The sequence below is a fragment of the Hylobates moloch genome, unplaced genomic scaffold, assembly GCF_009828535.3.
Source record: "Hylobates moloch isolate HMO894 unplaced genomic scaffold, HMol_V3 SCAFFOLD_12, whole genome shotgun sequence".
In the NCBI taxonomy this organism is placed as follows: domain Eukaryota; kingdom Metazoa; phylum Chordata; class Mammalia; order Primates; family Hylobatidae; genus Hylobates; species Hylobates moloch.
Genome location: NW_026652287.1, coordinates 77,921,292 through 77,940,913, shown reverse-complemented (window position 1 = coordinate 77,940,913; position 19,622 = coordinate 77,921,292). Strand labels below are relative to the sequence as shown.

At 35.6% G+C, this 19,622-nt stretch overlaps 1 protein-coding gene across 3 annotated transcripts in view; it reads right to left on the bottom strand.

Annotated features, from left to right (window-relative positions):
* Positions 1-19,622, bottom strand: part of NAV3 (neuron navigator 3) — a 395,528-nt gene that overhangs the window by 267,123 nt on the left and 108,783 nt on the right. For all 3 annotated transcript variants that reach the window (XM_032170807.2, XM_032170808.2, XM_058425703.1), the window contains exons 2-3: positions 8,306-8,423; positions 7,609-7,661 (exon numbers count right to left, since the gene is read on the bottom strand). In XM_032170807.2, coding sequence (XP_032026698.1) covers positions 7,609-7,661; positions 8,306-8,423 — 171 coding nt within the window. The remainder of the gene's footprint in view (positions 1-7,608; positions 7,662-8,305; positions 8,424-19,622) is intronic.

Genomic DNA, 19,622 nt, shown 5'->3' with positions numbered 1-19,622 from the left:
AAAATTGTCCTACTGTTAAATGTTTTTCCACTGATTCTTGTAAGTGATAATTTTATTAAGTTTGGCAGTGGTGGGGGGCAATTGAAAAAGAAGGAGCAATAAGTTCCTTAACAACACCAACTATTAAATGTAAAAAGCTAAAATTATAAAAGGATTCTTATGAACTATGTCTTCAAATACAATGATTGTATTTTGTGTTTACAGTAATACTGGGCTACCAATAAAAAACAATTTGCAGCATTTTAAGTACAAAAAAATCAGGATAAAAATATGCCGATTATTTATTAAAGTGGGCAATATTCAAAGATATAGTAGAAATATCAACTACATTTTGCAATAGTTACATATGCATATATAAATTTTAATGACCTTAAAAATTATTTCTTCTCTTCAAAAACAAAGAAAAAATCTGTAATTCAAACCGTTACTTTATTCCAATTTCTATTTATCATACTGATTACACAAACAAATATAAATATTGACAACAATAAGAACAACATTTAAGCTATTTATTCTTTAAAGTTAATGCAACAAGGAGTTCTTGTATTTTTAACTTTTATTTAATTTCTAAATGGCAGACCAAAGAATTCCCACAACGAAATGATTTCACGCTGCTGTTTTTCTTTGTAAATTAGACTTCCTAAAACTGAAGAGAAATCATCATCTTTGGCATTTTTTTTTAAATCAAGGTAGCAAATCAGAGTTCCAATTGACTTTAGAGTTTATCTGTCCAATTTCCTCATTGCAGAAATGAACAGAGGCCTTGAGAATTTACTGAATGCCTTTTCCTGGGTCATATACACAAAATTAGAATTCCAGTTACCTTTGTCCTTTTAACAAAACACACTGCCTCTTAATGCCTCCATGTTATGTCAATTACTTCATTTGAACTTGACTAGTGTGTGGAGCAACCTCTAGAGATAGACAGATTTAAAAATCATTTAGGTGATATTCTAATAACTTAAATATAAATTCCCTGATACTAGTAGTTTATACATATTTTTGCAAAGTTTGAATCTGTATAAAAATAATGAAATCATTAGGAAAAATACAAAGTAAAGATTTTCATTTAGTATTTCTTTATAGATCAGAACTCTATTTGTAGTAAAGCATTTGTCTTCATTAAGCTATCTTTTTCTAGCCATTCCAGAAGATGAATATTTTCAAAGTCAAGGGATCATGTGACTGGACTAACTTAGCAATATTCCACTCCTCTGAGTCATAGTGCTACAATTTTGCAGTGTGCCATATATAAGATTTTATTAAACCTTTAAGAGCATTCCAGTATTTTGTCTCTTCCCTATTTGGTTAAGAACCTCAACTTCTTATCTTACCTAAAAAAAAAAAAAAAAAGAAATCCTTTAAAAGAAGAGTGATTGCAAGCAGTAGCTGAAAAAAATAAAACTTTAAAGGACAGGCTACTGATAAAAGCATGGGCTTTTTTTTACTATTAAGAATAGTTTCACTTTCCAGATAAATATAAACAATAGAAATAGGATCAAGAAATTTCTATCCCAAATGGGATAAAGATGTGAATTCCATAACAGTAATGATTCTGGGAGCCATAACCCTATGGGACATGGAATCAGATAGGCAGGAAAGACTTAAATCTAATGTTCCAGCTACTAGGAGTTAAAAAGGAATAAGAAGCCAAAAATATTCATATTAGCAAATTGTAAACAACATATATGTTATACTAAAAACTTAGGTTGAAGGTTGTGGCTGGAAAACAATTGAGCTATTACAACAAAATAGAGCCAAGAAAGAGGAAGGACAAGCTGTGAAATACATTTGCCAGATCCTTAGCTTCTTACATAGTCTAATACTTGGTTTGTAACTATTTCACATAATCAGATGTCCTCATTCTTTTGTGCATTTTTGAAGATCCTTAAATATAATGGTCTATTTAAAAAAATTTTTTTAATGTCTTTGAAACAACTTTTACCCTACATGTCTAACATTTTTGTCTAAGAAACTTGCACTTGTGTCTCTGCATTCTAAGTAAATGTTGGACATATTTTTGCTATTTTTAATTTGCTGGGCATTTGGGACATTCCTGGTATTTATAGTTTACTACTTTATTTCCTCATGTAAGCTCACCAAAGTTGGGACATGCAGTATATATTTTGAATCCTGATGCCGCCCACCTAGGAATTACTCAACAGGTGCCATCCACATTAGTAACTTCATCTTTGGATAAGGTTAAATTTAGTGTTGACTAAGCTCCAACAAACGAAGTTCTGTTTTCCAGGACCAGTTTAGTCTCAAGCTCATCAAAGAAAAATAGCCATGACTTTGAAACTCAAGATAAATATGAACCACAATATCTCAGTAATTATACTAATAAAGTGCTAAAAGGACAAATTCATACTTTTCTTAAATATGTGCTCTTTGGACTATGCTATTCAAAAGAATTATTGTTGGGATTATATATACCTGTATTATATATATCCACACACATACACATATTATATAGAGAGAGTTAAATTTTCTTTATAAGGTGCACGTGCACGCGCGCACACACACACATACATATATATACACACACATATATATGTATATATATAGCAATATTCCACTCCTCTGAGTCATAGTGCTATAATTATATATATGTATATATATGTACATATATGTGTATATATACACCATATATATATATATATATATATATGGTGAATTTTTCTTTATTATAAGGTATCCATGGCCAGGCGTGGTGGCTCATGCCTGTAATCCTGGTACTTTGGGAGGCCGAGATGGGTGGATCACCTGAGGTCAGGAGTTTGAAACCAGCCTGGCCAACATGGCGAAACCTGTCTCTACTAAAAATTTAAAAAATTAAAAAAAATTAGCCAGGCGTGCTGGTGGGCACCTGTAATCCCAGCTACTCGGGAGGCTGAGGCAGGGAGAATTGCTTGAATCAGGGAGGCAGAGGTTGCAATGAGTCAAGATCACACCATTGTACTCCAGCTTGGGCGACAGAGCGAGACTCCATCTCAAAAAATAATAATAATAATAAATAAATAAAGTAACCATTAAACCATTAGAAAATCACATGAAAAGAAAGCACATTAATATTATCTAAAATTCTGAAGTTGTTATATTAATTTAAATTCCTCTAGTTTCTATTTAATATACTTTCTTTTCTACTTTGAAATTATTGAGTATACTTGATGTACACAAAATAATACATATAACACTTATGTAAGTTGTAAAAGCAGAATAATATAGTGCATTATACCCCACAGAACTAGAAACCTTCAAATAACTTGCCTCTATTTATGTGTTTCTTCCCTGTTCCGGCCACAATCCTTTCAGTGGTAGCTACTATGTAGAGATTTGTGTTTATACAAATATGTTACATACATACTTTTTTCGGTATCAGTATCTTCACCCCATCATAACCTTTTATGACACGATACAGAAACAAATGTATCCCTACTGTTTTCCAATATCAAATCTTCCACACAGACTAAAATTTCCTCCTCTTCTACTTCCTTTAGGACTTGGTATAGTTACTTACCACTTCATTCCTCTGAACCCTTTCCTTTCCCTCTACTGCTTCCTCCTTCTCTGCTTTCTCCCCCCCTTGCAAAAACTCCCCTCAACTCTATCTTCTTAAGCTATTTATTTTTTTTTCTTCTCTAACAGTGTCTTAACAGGACACTCTTAGAAAAATTATTCATGACTCAATGGATATCGGCACTTCTTAGTTACTTCTTAACACGTTATCACTCTACAGAAGATGTTCACATACAGGTAATCAATGCCTATCCAATTACCAAAAATAAATACCACATTCCAGTATACCAGCTATTTAGTTGCATAACATTTGACGGCATGTTACACATTCTGCTCATCTTACTTTGCCCTGACTTGCTGGGGTAGTCCACATATTAGAGCTTCAGCTACTGCATCTTCCCTAAGGATTAGCAGTCCACATCTGTGATTCTGTTCCTCAAAGATAGTCTCACTCTGTCAACATCCTTTCCCTTTCCTGACTCCGATACCTCTATCACATAAATATTTATATTTCCTAGTGTGAAAAACCTCAGGTTTCTTCTCCTGTGACTTTATGCAGACCTCCTGTAAGATTCCATTCTTGTCCATGGTTTCAAATAGTACCTCTTTTTTCAGTATATTCTAACCAATATTATTTTCTGACCTTCAGAAACACATGTTTAATAGCCTTAAGTTTCCTCCAAATTGATGTTTTAATAGATACATCAAGTTCTACATGTTAAAATATGAATTCATCACCTCCCCCCCACACCTTTTTAAGAAATTTTTTTCTGCTTCTATAATAATCATCTTGTTTAATGGTAATTACTTACCCATTCAGGCTAAAACATTGGGGTCATTTTAAGCTCCCTGTACTCTCCATTGCCCACATTCAACTGGACACCAACACTTACTTACTTTATAATCCCCATAAAGCATCTAGGGTGATCTTTAAAAATATTTATATTGGATCATACCACAGCCCAGCTTTAAAAGTCTTCCAAAGTCTCCCTGAGTTAGAATACCATACCAACTCCTTACTTTGGCCCTACGCTATCAGGCTTCCTTGTTCCCTTCAAACAACTCTCCTTGTGCCTAATCCACAGTGCTCTTCTATTTGTTTGTGGAATACACCAAACTTACTCCATTCTCAGTCCTTTTTGTTCTCGCCTATGTAACTGTTGCTGTTATTTTTCTAAACATTTGCTCCTCCAATTCTCAAGTGTAGTTCATTCAAATGTTGTTACACCTTGTACTCAGTGCTCAGTAAATATTGATTACATGTGAATTACCTGGCTACTATGGAAATTTATCAATACATTGTAGATTCATACAACAAAAGGGATCTTCTATTCTTAAAGGCTTAAAATGATTCAATAAAGGGTAGCAAGTTTAACATTTAAATAAAAACAATTTGTGATTAAAAATAGTAGCAGACCTAATTTTACTTTATCTTTTGTTATTAAGCACCAACAGCAACCAAAGGCCACAAGAGACCAGGTATACAAAAAGAGGTGGCCAAAGTAGTCCTGTGAGCAAGTATTCCACTCACTCTTACTAATGTAGCATCTCCCAGTGTTATGCAATCAAGGAACAGGCAGCATCCTGTTTGGAGTAGATACATGAAATTCATAAGCCTAGTCATGCTATCATAATTCTATTTCCTTTTCATTCTTGTCTCAATTAAAGTCTGGAATTTGTATTCACTAATAGTTCTTATACAAATTCTTAAGAACAGAGGCAAAAATAATTCAACCAAAAAAGTTACATTTATTTCATATGTATTTTTCTGAATCAAGATATTGAAGGCATGCCAACTTCAGATTCAAAATTCAACCACATCTTAAAGAAATGAGGATCTAAGTCATTCTTAGTCAATATTTGATATGATTCCAACTAATGCTTTTTGGCTGAATAAACTACCTTTTTGATAGCATTTGCATTTCTCAGACTTTGGCCTTTCTATTTTGTTTTAATCAGAAGTGGAAATATCAACATAACTTGTATAATATCTGTAACATGATATTTTGCAGTTAACAGGAATAAGAAGGAATAAAAAAATTAACAGAGTCTGAAACTCAAGAAAATCTTTTCACAGATCTGTAGACTCTCTAGGAGCAGCTGTTTCAGATAAATAGGTAAAAACAGCACCTCTATTAACCATTGTTATGAGCTTTGGAATTTTTTTTTCCATCACTGAGTATAAGCTTCCCTGTTTATTGAATTCTCTGTAATACCAGAATCAAATTGGAATGGTAGCCAAGTAGGTGAGAGTTTCTAGACTTAAAATGTTTAATATTATTCAACACCTCTTCATGGTAAAAATAATGAAATCAAAAGCAACCATGTTGGATTTAAGAAACATAATTATGGTTTCAGCGGACTGTTGAGCTTTTTAATTGAAAGCCTTAAAAATCTTTTAACAGGTGTTAATCCATGCATGTGTCCTTTACAAAGTTTGTAGCAGTACTATTCTGCATTGCATAATAACATACGTATCTCATTGTCACATTCTAATTAAGGTTCACTTTACAGATGAGAAAGCTGAGGCTCAAAGAAGTTACATATTTTTCTCAACATCACACAGCTTATTACTGTATCGAGGTCTAAATGTCTTCTGATTTGGCTTATTCACAGTAAAACCTCAGAAAACAACTGTAATTAATTCCCACAGAGTCACTTAGAGTAATCAGATCAGGAAGTTTCCTTAAAACCGAAGGATTGTATAGAAATCCTTTCTTTTACAGTGATTTTTTTCACAACCATATACACAGAGTTCATGACGTTATAATAGGTCCTGGAAGTAATTATTTTTTATTTATTTATTTTATTGTTTGATTTTATTATTTTATTTATTTATTTATTTATTTGAGACGGAGTTTTGCTCTTATTGCCCAGGCTGGAGTGCAATGGCATGATCCTGGCTCACCATAACCTCCGCCTCGCTGGTTCAAGCGATTCTCCTGCCTCAGCCTCCCGAGTAGCTGGGATTATAGGCATGCACCACCACATCTGGCTAATTTTGTAATTTTAGTAGAGACAGGGTTTCCCCATGTTGGTCAGGCTGGTCTCGAACTCCCGACCTCAGGTCATCCACCCACCTTGGCATCCCAAAATGCTGGGATTACAGGTGTGAGCCACCACATCTGACCAATTATTTTAAAAATAGACATGATAGTTAATCACTTTTAAAAATAAATTATGTTTATTATTTTGGATTTCAGTTTTCTGACATTAAGTAAAGTAGGTCAGTAGATTTTAAAAGTTTATAGATTTTTTTATTCTTCCAAGTTTCTGACAACTAAGAACTCATTAAATTCATTTAAAATGCCTATTCTGTGCTGAAGAGTTTTGGAGAAAGCTTCATCTTGTGGATTTTGGCTGTCATTCCTGATTATATCTGCTTGACGTAACTTTAGTTAAGGCATTTTATATTTCAGGTTTTCCTATAAAACTAAGTTGTGGCTTTTTAATTAAGAAACATATTTTTATCTCTGTAGTTTATTACTCTTTGACTTTATTATAAAACTTTAAGTTTTTATTGGTTGATAAAGATAAGAGATAGCTAGGAAAGAGGCAGATATCCAGGCTGAAGGCTTTCTGGAAGAGACTACGAATCATATCTCAAAATCAGTCACTGCTCACCAAACTTACAGCAGCATGCCTTGAGAACTATTTCCAGAAGTGTTGAAGAGTCCATGTGTTTACATTGGACTTTGTTATGAACAAAGAAAATACTATTTATATATTTTAAAATGCACATGGCAAGGCCTGTTCTTTAAGTCAGTTGTTCAGATAGAAATAATCCACTTAAAAGTAGAAATGAAATTTACTACCATTAAGACCAGTGTTAAATTAAATTATACAGCACGGCAGAACAAAAAAAAGTCAAGGATCTAATAAGACATCTGGAAATATGTCATGTGTATATAGGAGTCACTTAATGATGTTGATGTGCCTAAATTGAACCCACACAAATACATATGAGAGAATGGGATCAAATGGTTTCTTAAGCAGGAAGACATGCAGAAAAAAGAATCCATTTACAAATGCAATTAATTCTGGAAGTGAAGATCAGCATTATATATTGAGAATAAATATGATTCTTACCATCTGAGACTGACTTCTAGGACATCCATTGATATCTTCAACTTTTTCATTTGCTAAAGCCAAGAGATAAAATAAAAGAGAGAAAAAAAGAACGACATGCTTAAGCAATGAAGTGAAACACACACATGAAAACAGGAAAAAAAAACACCAAGCAAAAATGCTCCTGCTACATATATTCTGTCTTCCAAGCAGTGTACAAGAAGACACACTTAACAGCCGCCAATTCTATATGCACAAATCAGGCAAAAAAAAAAAAAAATGAGTGAGAAGGAAGTTGCTGCTAATTCTTTAGCCTGTGCCAAATGATTGCTGACATGAAACCTTTCACAATTATCCCTGCTGGATCAGGATACAGTTTCAAGGCATCTCAGAGTGTATGAGTTGCTCCAGCTAATGAACTACACACATGGGAGACATATGGTTTAATAAAGCATTCATTTCTGACAGTTCAATTCAAATGATTCAATAAAGGTTAGCAAGTTTATGTATATAAAGATACAGTTCTAGTTATTTAAAAGTATGGCCAAACTGCCTTTTTCAAACATCCTCACATAAACATTTTAATTAAATCAGGGAAGAGCTACATGAATCTCAGAGACACATGGACCAGTTCAGTAAGGTGCTTAACTTAAGTTGTGCTTTTCCAAAGAGATGGGAGCAGAGACTTTCATGCTTTCTTTCAGAAGGAAGGGCTTACCAATGATCTGGATGATTTCTGCTAGGAGTACTCCATCTGCAATGTCTTGTTGCAAGTCCTTGATCAGCCGCTTATGGCCCGATTTTGCTAGGTAGTGGTTGGCCCAGTCAGTGTAAATCTGTTGAACAGAGAGAAGGAAAAAGTGAGATGGGGTGAGGGAAAAGAGAGACAATAAAATGCTGAAGACAAATGTGGGATTCAAAGGGAAGCTATTCTGGATCACATTCCAGTTTAAGAAGTCATAGCTCTAAAGGAAATAGTTGTAAAGTAATTTTTAAACAGCTCTTTCCCCGACTTATCTCTCATTTCAAAGGGGATGATTCACTCTCAAAATTAAGGGCTAGTCACTTGTGACAAAGCAAAACTTCCCTCCGGGATGACTACTGAGGAAACTCCCGTTGCAAATCAGTTTGGGTTTTCTCTCTCTTTATTGTTTCTATCATTTTGAAAACAATCTTGCCTGTTCATGTAAAAGAAACCCACCTGGACTGATTTACATAGAAACATTACTATAAAAAATTGTGTTTCTCTGAGAAGACTATTGAATTTGTCATGTGAGATACTGTATGTGACAAGATTTTGGCATCATTTTATGAGATAATTACAAATACCTTCCTCAGATATTTTATTTGGATTATCATCTTCCATTTAAGCCTCTTGAAATGCGTTTATATGAGAGAATAGAGGCAGCAAATGGAGTTATTACACAGAAATTACAATGTAGAATTCAGAAGTGGATTGTAAGGCACAAAATTGACAATTTGACATAGAACACAGGTGTCTCTTCAACAGCAGATCATGATATACAGAAAAGCTGAAACTCTACAAAAGTTTACAAAAATAAAACTGTTAATTTTTTCAATTGAACAGAATACTTACTAATTGTAAGGGAAAAATAAGCATGAAGATTTCAGCTTCATGGGTGGTACATATGCATATATTAGTGGATTTATTACAAGGCAGACTATGATGTGATGTAACAGAAAAATGAAATATTTGAAATGAGAATAGAAGAAAGAAAATAAGAAATATGCTTGTTAAAATTATTATTAGAAGCACTGGAATTAGAACTGGAAATAACATAGAACCTAAGCATGAGAAGTGAGGAGAAAGACATTCCTTGCAATGGGTATGACACACAGAAAAGCCGACAGGCAAAGAAATCTAGGACACAGCCGCAAAATCTGTAATTGAGGCAGAATGTCTAAAATTAGGGAAAATTAGGCTGAAAAGGTTAGTTGCATTTTATAGTCATGAACACTAAATGCCAAGCATGTTAAAAACTTTTTAAACATTTCCAACAAAGCAAATTCACATTTAAAAAAGTAATAATAATAAATCAGAACTATCGAAACTAAAAAGTGAAAGTCTCCCCACAACTTTCAACCCTGTCCATTTTTGAATAATTTGGTATGAAGAGTTCTAGAATTGTGTGTACACCCCACTTCACACTATACCACAGAACACACACACACACACACACACACACACGAGATGACATTTTTAACCAAATTTGGCTCAAATTTTACATATTATTTTGCAGTTTCAAATTTATATGTAACAATATTTTAACAGCTTTTTAAACAGCCATTTCATGTATGTTCATCTATTTTTAATATTGCATTATATATATCAATCCCCCAGTTGATAGATATTTGACTTGTTTAAATGTGTTTCTATTATATCTAAAGTTGCAAGAGACAGTCTGATATATGTACCTTTCTGAACTCATATGCTAGTATTGTTATATGGCAAAAACCTAGAAATGGGGCTGCTAAGTGTTCTGAATGAATCTTGGGTCTAAATATCACAAGATTACAACACAGAAGAAAAAGTGTTCCTTTCTATTAGAAAATACAAATTAGTCCTACTGGCATCAGAAGACTAATACATATCTGGTGGTGATTAAGTTTCTTGAAAGACGTAAACAATTGGAGGCACCCCATTGCGTAAGAAAAATATATGTGAGAGCAAAATTGCATCTCCTTTTATTAATATCCATGATCTCTATGTTGAAGATATTGAAGGGTAAGAAAAATTACTTGCATAACTGTCTCCTGAATTGGCACACAAATACATGATTTTTAGGTAGATGCTTTTATTTGGTAATAATTTTTCTCAGTTAAGATTTGATTATATTCGTATGATCATATATTTTTTGGAAGGATTTTATACTGTTTAGAATTTAAAACATTGAGCACTCTCCCATTCTTAACACATCATTTAAATGATAGAATTGTTTTGGCCTTCTAGTAGAAACTTCAGGTTCAGTCAGACTTGAGCTGATCTGTCGATATGCAAAGAGTGGGGCCATGGGTTGAAAAAGGATTCACAAGGGTGAGGAGAATGAGTTCTGGAGTCAGACAGATCTGACTAGAGACCACTTACTACCAGTGGAACCCTGGACAAGTTACTTAACCTTCAGATTCCTCTTGTAAAAAAAAGTCTTGTTGTAAAACAAGGAGAAAGATAATACTTACATTATAGGATTGTGCCAAGACTAAATAAGACAGCACTTGTAAAGCATCTGTCACAAAGCTAGTCATGAAAAAACATGCTTGCTATTATTATCATCACATGGCATCTAGTTTTATTTTGCTGTGATAGCTTTCCAACAAATACTTGTTAAAGTTATAATTTCACAAAGGTTAAGAAAATTGAGAAGGCTGGCATCAGAAAACTAAAGAAATTGTAGTAATTGCTTCTGACACTACTCCTATCACTAACTCTGCCTGCCTTTAAATTCACAGGTGTTGTGAATCTGTCTGCCATCTGAACTCAGGGAAATCTAAATAAAAGATTAAGGCTGTCATATTCTCATCCAGGCCTGTAATGTCTCTACTGTGACACCACTTCCATCAAACTGTATTGCATTGGTTTTGTTTTATGATGACATTAATTAGGCACAAATATTTGTTTAAATAAAAAAACAAAATGATATGAACTGAAAGTGAAAATAAGAATACTTTCATTCTCCAAATGCATGTCAATGGTTCCTTAGCCTTTATCCAAATTCATCCTGGGACTTAGGTGAGAAAACAAATGGGAGGCCAGCTAGTTGGCCTCAAGGTACCTTGTTGGTAATACCTGTGTTTTAGCTCACAAATCATTTTTTGTTTGATCCAGAATTTCTTCCAGAGGAATCCCAAGCTTAAGGGCTTTGATATGTCCAGCATCTCTAATATCTGAAACTTTGCTCAGGCCACAGTTCTAACTTCAGCTGCAATCAGTGAGAGCAATGACTATATAAAGAAATTTAATGCAAATTTAAAAATAATTGCTGTACACTTTATTTGTTCCTTCTAATAAACAGCTGTGTCTTCCATACGTAAAAGATACTTGAGACCCTCCAAGGAAATGACAAGAGAGGGAAAACCAGTGCCTTCCAAAAGGATATTATAACCTAGATGGTGAAATATTTCAAAAATTACAAAGTAACATGTAAATATATCGTAAAATATTATATACAAACGTACTTCTCTCTTTCAAAATTGTATATGTGTAAGCTGAATAAAAAGGTGGAAAAATGAGTTGTGTCTTTAAGGAGACTTCAAGCAAAGGACACATGGTATATAAATGTATTTAAAACTCATCAATAAATTTACTGTAATGCTGTGATGAGAGAGAATACAAACAATCTTGTCAACTGTCATTAGAATGTGATCTTTAAATAGATACAACAGGATGGTGAAATCAGGTCCTGAAATTGTATTTGAACTCCAAAATCGCCCTCGGTTCATTATCACAAAAATAATAATCACAGTATTTAACTTTTTAGTTTCAGCTGAATGAGTTACAAAATGTGCAGTAACGTATTTTGCAGGCTTATGCTATGAATTAATTATAGTTTTTTTAGTGAAGAAATTGGTATAATTGGGAACAATATCAAACTACTCATAATTCAGTGTTTGGTAATTTTTGTAAAAGGGTCATTGAGGATTTTAATCATGAATGTTCTGGCTAAAGCTTCCAATATGATTTATCACTAGACATCTGAAGCCAGTCTTCTTCAACAGTTTTGATGAACTTCAACGTGATGAATATAAATATCATCCCATCTAATAATTTTATCTCAAGAAATTCAGAAGAATTAGTGAGATTGCATTTACAAGAGGGCTACTTAGAAATTCTAGTACAATTGCATGCATAATCATTCATTTACCATAATTAAAAGTGATAAAAATCAAAGGTATCATGATATATTTTACATTTATCAGTATGAATTTTTGGGCCTGTTATGCAATAGCATGTATTCTTTGAGGAACAATTCACATTGTTAGAATGTCTGCTCTGCCACTTAATATTCATGCAAACTTTGATTGAACGTTTATTTTCTCTAAATTCCACGGTATTCTCATCTGTAAAATGGCAATAATATTATAACCTACTGATACAGTTTAGCTCTGTGTCCCCACCCAAATCTCATGTCGAATTGTAATTCCCAGTATTGGAGGAGGGGCCTGGTGGGAGGTGACTGAATCTTGGGGGCAGACTTCTCCCCTTGCTGTTCTGATAGAGTTCTCGTGAGATCTGTTTTTTTTGAAAGTGCGTAGCACATCCCCCTTGGCTCTCTCTCTTCCTCTGGATCCCACCACGTAAAATGAGCTTGCTTCTCCTTCACCTTCCACCGTGACTGTAAGTTTCCTGAGGTCTCCCGAGCCATGCTACCTTTGGAGCCTGCAGAACTGTGAGTCTATTAAACCTCTTTTCCTTATAAATTACCCAGTCTCAGATATGTCTTTATAGCAGTGTGAAAACAGACTAATACCTCAACCGATGGAATTATTGTGAGGATTTAATGAATTTATATGTTGGAATATGGACTTTCACTTAAAATATGTATTTGCTACATGTTAAATATTATTAGTAGCTCACTGCTTTAATATGAAATACATTTCCATTAACCATGAGAATTTTATTAATATTGTAAACCATTATTATTGTTAAACTCTTAAATCGTAGATATTCATCCAAATATAGTTTACCTAATTAAGGAAAATTGCAGGAAGTTGTAATGACCTTGTAGCTTTATCATTTGCCTCTATGATATTTCTCTCACAGTGCTCATTTTTCACTATAAGGATGAAATAGAAGGCAACATATATGATACCATATTTCTTTTGAGCAGTGAACCTGCTATGAAGAAACAACATCAGAAAAAGATCTACTCTGATTTTCCTTGAAGTCCTAAACATTCGTGATTTCTTTTTTACTACTGACAGTATTACATACTATCTTTGTCTGTCACAGCAAGCTGCTCCTACATGTTAAAAAATTATTTATTTTAGCATTTGATTAATATTTTATAAGTAACCTACCACTCAGTTATATAAAAATAATTATAACTATTTTTGTTATTCCATACACTACATAGAGGTAGATGTGTTTCAATGGGATAGAGTAACTTATTTTTAAGGAATCCTAAATAATCGAAGAAGTAGGGAGAAGTGACAGGGGAAAGACTGCCTCTTCATTGAAGTTAAAAGTCTGTTTGAATAAAAACACACTAATCTGTAACCTGATTAGAAAATATTATGAATATAATCAGAGGATTTAAAAATATTAGCTGAGCTAATTTTAACCCTGTACTTATTTAAAACATTACTGTTTTCCTTCAACATTCAAGCAGTAGCATTACATTTCTATAAGCACTGCTCCCTGGTATATTCAAATTACTGGCTTTGTAAAGTTAAATAGGTTCTTCTAAGCCATAACAGGAATTCTGTTGAAGACCAAGGGTTTCTATGATAATAACTGGACTTCTACATCTTAAAAAGCAGAAAAAGACTAAGCATATAAAGTGCAACCAGAAATCATATCTTAGGGAAGGGTGATCAGTGAGGTAAGTGTTTTTCCCACAAAAAGAAAAACTAGGATAGAGAAGCGAACTGGAAGGAAAAGGAGCCCTAGAATAGACTGAAGAGGTTACCTCTCTGGACTGAGTTTCAAAGTAGCATTCGGACCTGAGAATGGAATCACAAAGTACAACATTGACCACAACAGTAAAGGAAAGCATACATTTTTTTTTCTAATCCCCCAAGAGCCATATGGAATTTTCTGGAAGAAAGAAGTGATCCTAGAGAGCACTTGAAATCAGGACAGGAAGGATGCATAGAGCTGGTACAGAAAAGCAAGAAGGGCACAGAAGATGTGAGGAAAGGTTAAAATAACTAAAGTTATGCATGACAAGCATCCTACGTTTGGGCACACATCAGACAGCAGCCTTGGTGGGTAGCAATGGCAGTGAGCAAGCTGTGTCACCCCTGGTGCCATGATAATAAGTAACCACAATCAACAACCCTCCCCAGGCTATCACTGCAGAAAGAAAAGGAAGAATCTGGAACTGAATGAGCCTGGTCCTCAAACACTGAGTTTTAAACCGAAAGTGATTATGTTACTTTGAATTGAGAGAAATACATTTTCTCCTACTATACAGAGAAAGAGGCTTAAAAGGTGAAGTTATATATTTTTTCGAAGATATAATTTTGTACACCACAGTTTTAAGACTCAAAAATTCAAAAACGGTAGGCAACATTGGACAAAGAAGGTTGCAAAATGACAGTGTGGGATTAAGACACAATACATACTATTTTTAGACGTTTTGAAAAGTTGATCACAGACTGGATCTGCAGTTGTTACAGAACGGATATGACCAAAAGATTTGTGAATGAGTCCAATCTCATGACTCTTGCAGGCCTTCTAGAAATCTCAATAGCTCATGTGATACAATTATGAACTGAATCCATTAAAAGTTTTGGGTAACATCATATCATCACAATATATGTAATACATTCGCCATCTAGCTAGTTCACCGCAGTCTGTATAGATAGTTCACCTCAATATTCATATCAAGGTTAAAGCTGACACTGTATGAAGTTTTTCAAAAATCTCAACTTTGGAGTTTGATTTAAAAGTGAATATTAATGAGTTGACTACCCCATAAGATCAGTGGATGGTCTATGAAGGCAAGTAAATTATAAAGTAAACATAAAGTGAAGTCTGATAATTTCCTTTTACATTTTTCTTTCATTCTCGTTCAATCTCTGACCCAATGCTGTTAATTTTATCTCCTTAACATCTCTTGACCCTTCCACTCCTTCATTGCTACTATCATTGTCCTGGGTCACTACTCATCATCTCTCACCCAATTGCTCTAACAGTCCTATAAACAGTTTCTGAGTGCAGGCAGGCTAAGCATTATACTGTTCTATACACTACAGCTAGTGATTTCTTTAAAATGCAAATCTGATCAAGTAATTTAACGTCTTAGTAAAAATCACAAAATAGCTCCCACTTAACTTCAGAAAAAAAGGTCCCTTATGAAGTCAATTTATTCCATTTTTAAGAGAAAATTAGTTTAAATAAAAATAGCAAAAAGAGTAAAACATAACTATGAAGGTTACAGAAGAATGATGATTGAGAAATGACACATAAAAGGATGAGCTTCGACAACCAGAAAGAAGGGGAAAGCACATTCCATGCAGAATATGCAGAAATAATTACATCTACAAAGGAACAGGGCTATGAAATAGCCTCATGATTTCAGATAATTTTGAATAATTCTATTTGGCCAGAGCATGGGGAAGGAGTACATGGAAAGACTAGAGGAAGAGCCCAGGAATCAGGTAAGGGTTGGACAAAAAGCAATCGTATCTAAAGCTAAGAAGGCTTTATTAAGATTTTTAGGTGAAAGTTTATTTTCATGTAGGGAACATGAAAATGACAGCCATGCTGCTGTTACTAAACTTGAACTTGAGTACAGCTATGGAGTTTAGAGTCAAGTTTAGAGTCAAGAAAGTAAAGACAGATTACTTACAAGACTTCTGTATTCTAGATGATAAAATAGTTTTCTGCCCTGTATTTACTAAGAAATTGCCCACAGGACGGCAAGAACAAAAAATCTTAACTCAAATTCCATCTTCCATGACCACAATATATGAGTATGGAAGGCAGATGAAAGAATGATACACAGGTAGCAGAGCAGTAAAGGAAGATGGACCCAGAGAAGCCTGCAGAGGGAGACAGAGTAACGCAAACAGATTTTCCCACAGAACCCCAGAATGGCTCAGAAAGTATGAGCATCAGATCCAACGGAAGGTAGGATGAACCAAATTCAAGAGTTATCTTACTGCCGGCCTATCCATTCTCGCATCAAAAGCCAGGACATATTTTAGGGAAAATCTGGACTTAGGGTTATCAGAAAGACAAAAGGTAAAGGCATGGAAATGTAAACAAAAGGATTAAATAAAATTATGTATACTTATGTTGAGACCCCAGCAACTGACTTCACTTCCCAGGCACCCTCTCCTTCAGGAATATAGGATTTCATATCCTCCACCCTCACTCCAGTCAGATTTAAAGAATCTGTCTTTGACAAAAATGATCACCCCTAAGATCAACAGATACTGACATTCATGGTACCCAGTGAATCAATCAGCTGGCCATCATTATAGGATGGCCTATAATGAATCACAAAAGACATTAACAATTATGTGCATGCACACACACACACACACACAAATAGCTTCCAAGTAGAGTATTATTATTATTATTATTTTTATTTTTATTTTTATTTTTTTTTGAGACGGAGTCTCACTCTGTCACCCAGGCTGGAGTGCAGTGGCGTGATCTCAGCTCACTGCAACCTCCGCCTCCCAGGTTCATGCCATTCTCCTGCCTCAGCCTCCTGAGTAGCTGGGACTACAGGCACTCGCCACCAGGCCCGGCTAATTTTTTGTATTTTTAGTAGAGATGGGGTTTCATCATGTTAGCCAGGATGGTCTCGATCTCCTGACCTTGTGATCCACCCTCCTGGGCCTCCCAAAGTGCTGGGATTACAGGTGTGAACCACCACGCCTGGCCGCTTCCAAGTAGATTTTTATTGTCTCATGCTTGATACAGAGAATTGAGGTTTACCAGGGATTTCATAGAATTATCTGAAATAAAATGGAGATACCAAAATAGACAGATAAAAAGAAGCCAGGATAAAGTACAGACAAAGCCAAAGCATAAGAGAACTTCAGGGAAATTAAAATTAATGCCCTAGGCTAGAAATGAGAAGTCGCATTCCTCAGAGGATGCAGAAGAAAATGAATGATACATACACACACATGCATGCATGCATACTTACACCCCCCCAAACACAAAAACACATACATATATTTGAAGATCTAGGGATTAAGTAGGAGTATGGTAAACTAAAAATATGGTTGACTTTTTAAAGTTAAAAGGCAGGAAGGATAAACTGAGAAGGTTTATTGGAAGGAGATCAAAATTGAAAAGGATGAGCAATAATAGAAAAATACAGTCATATTAGAGGATTCAGTAAGTCAAATGTCAAAAAAACACCAGTTCCAAAAAATAAGATGAGAAAAAAATTATAGGAAAGAATTTTTAAAGTGTTCATCACAATTAAGAAGATAAAAATTGATAACAATATCAGGGATAAAAAGAATATTCTAAAAGCTTCAGGAGGGTGGGGCACAAATAAACAAATTTTAAAAGTTCAAGTTACCTTCAAAGGATTAGAAATTATAATGACATCACAAGTCTCTACAGCGACATTGCAACTAGAAGATATAGAGAAATTCCTATGAAATTCTGGAGGAAATTGATTTTCAATCTCAAATTCTATGCCTAGACAAACTTTCCAACAGTTGGGATAATAAAATAAGGATATAGGGGGTGGAGCCAAGATGGCCAAATAGGAACAGCTCCGGTCTACAGCTCCCAGCGTGAGCGACACAGAAGACGGGTGATTTCTGCATTTCCATTTGAGGTACCGGGTTCATCTCACTAGGGAGTGCCAAACAGTGGGTGCAGGACAGTCGGTGCAGCGCACTGTGCGTGAGCCGAAGCAGGGCAAGGCATTGCCTCGCTTGGGAAGTGCAAGGGGTCAGGGAGTTCCCTTTCCTAGTCAAAGAAAGGGGTAACAGACGGCACCTGGAAAATCGGGTCAGTCCCACCCTAATACTGCGCTTTTCCAACGGGCTTGGAAAACGGCACACCAGGAGATTGTGTCCCGCATCTGGCTCAGAGGGTCCTATGCCCACAGAGTCTCACTGATTGCTAGCACAGCAGTCTGAGATCAAACTGCAAGGCAGCAGCCAGGCTGGGGGAGAGGTGCCCACCATTGCCCAGGCTTGCTTAGGTAAACAAAGCAGCCAGGAAGCTCGAACTGGGTGCAGCCCACCACAGCTCAAGGAGGCCTGCCTGCCTCTGTAGGCTCCACCTCTCGGGGCAGGGCACAGACAAACAAAAAGTCAGCAGGAACCTCTGCAGACTTAAATGTCCCTGTCTGACAGCTTTGAAGAGAGTAGTGGTTCTCCCAGTACGCAGCTGGAGATCTGAGAACGGACAGACTGCCTCTTAAAGTGGGTCCCTGACCCCCAAGCAGCCTAACGGGGAGGCACCCCCAGTAGGGACAGACTGACACCTCACTCGGCCGGGTACTCCTCTGAGACAAAACTGCCAGAAGAACGATCAGACAGCTGAATTTGTGGTCTCACGAAAACCCACTGTTCTGCGGCCACCACTGCTGATACCCAGCCAAACAGGGTCTGGAGTGGACCTCTAGCAAACTCCAACAGACCTGCAGCTGAGGGTCCTGTCTGGTAGAAGGAAAACTAACAAACAGAAAGGACATCCACACCAAAAACCCATCTGTACATCACCATCATCAAAGACCAAAAGTAGATAAAACCACAAAGATGGGGAAAAAACAGAGCAGAAAAACTGGAAACTCTAAAAAGCAGAGCACCTCTCCTCCTCCAAAGGAACACAGTTCCTCACCAGCAATGGAACAAAGCTGGAAGGAGAATGACTTTGACGAGTTGAGAGAAGAAGGCTTCAGACGATCAAACTACTCCGAGCTACGGGAGGAAATTCAAAACAATAGCAAAGAAGTTAAAAACTTTGAAAAAAAATTAGACGAATGGATAACTAGAATAACCAATGAAGAGAAGGGCTTAAAGGAGCTGATGGAGCTGAAAGCTAAGTTCTGAGAACTACGTGAAGATTGCAGAAGCCTCGGTAGCCGATGTGATCAACTGGAAGAAAGGGTATCAGTGATGGAAGATGAAATGAATGAAATGAAGCGAGAAGGGAAGTTTAGAGAAAAAAGAATAAAAAGAAACGAACAAACCCTCCAAGAAATTTGGGACTATGTGAAAAGACCAAACCTACGTCTGATTGGTGTACCTAAAAATGACGGGGAGAATGGAACCAAGTTGGAAAACACTCTGCAAGATATTATCCAGGAGAACTTCCCCAATCTAGCAAGGCAGGCCAACATTCAGATTCAGGAAATACAGAGAAC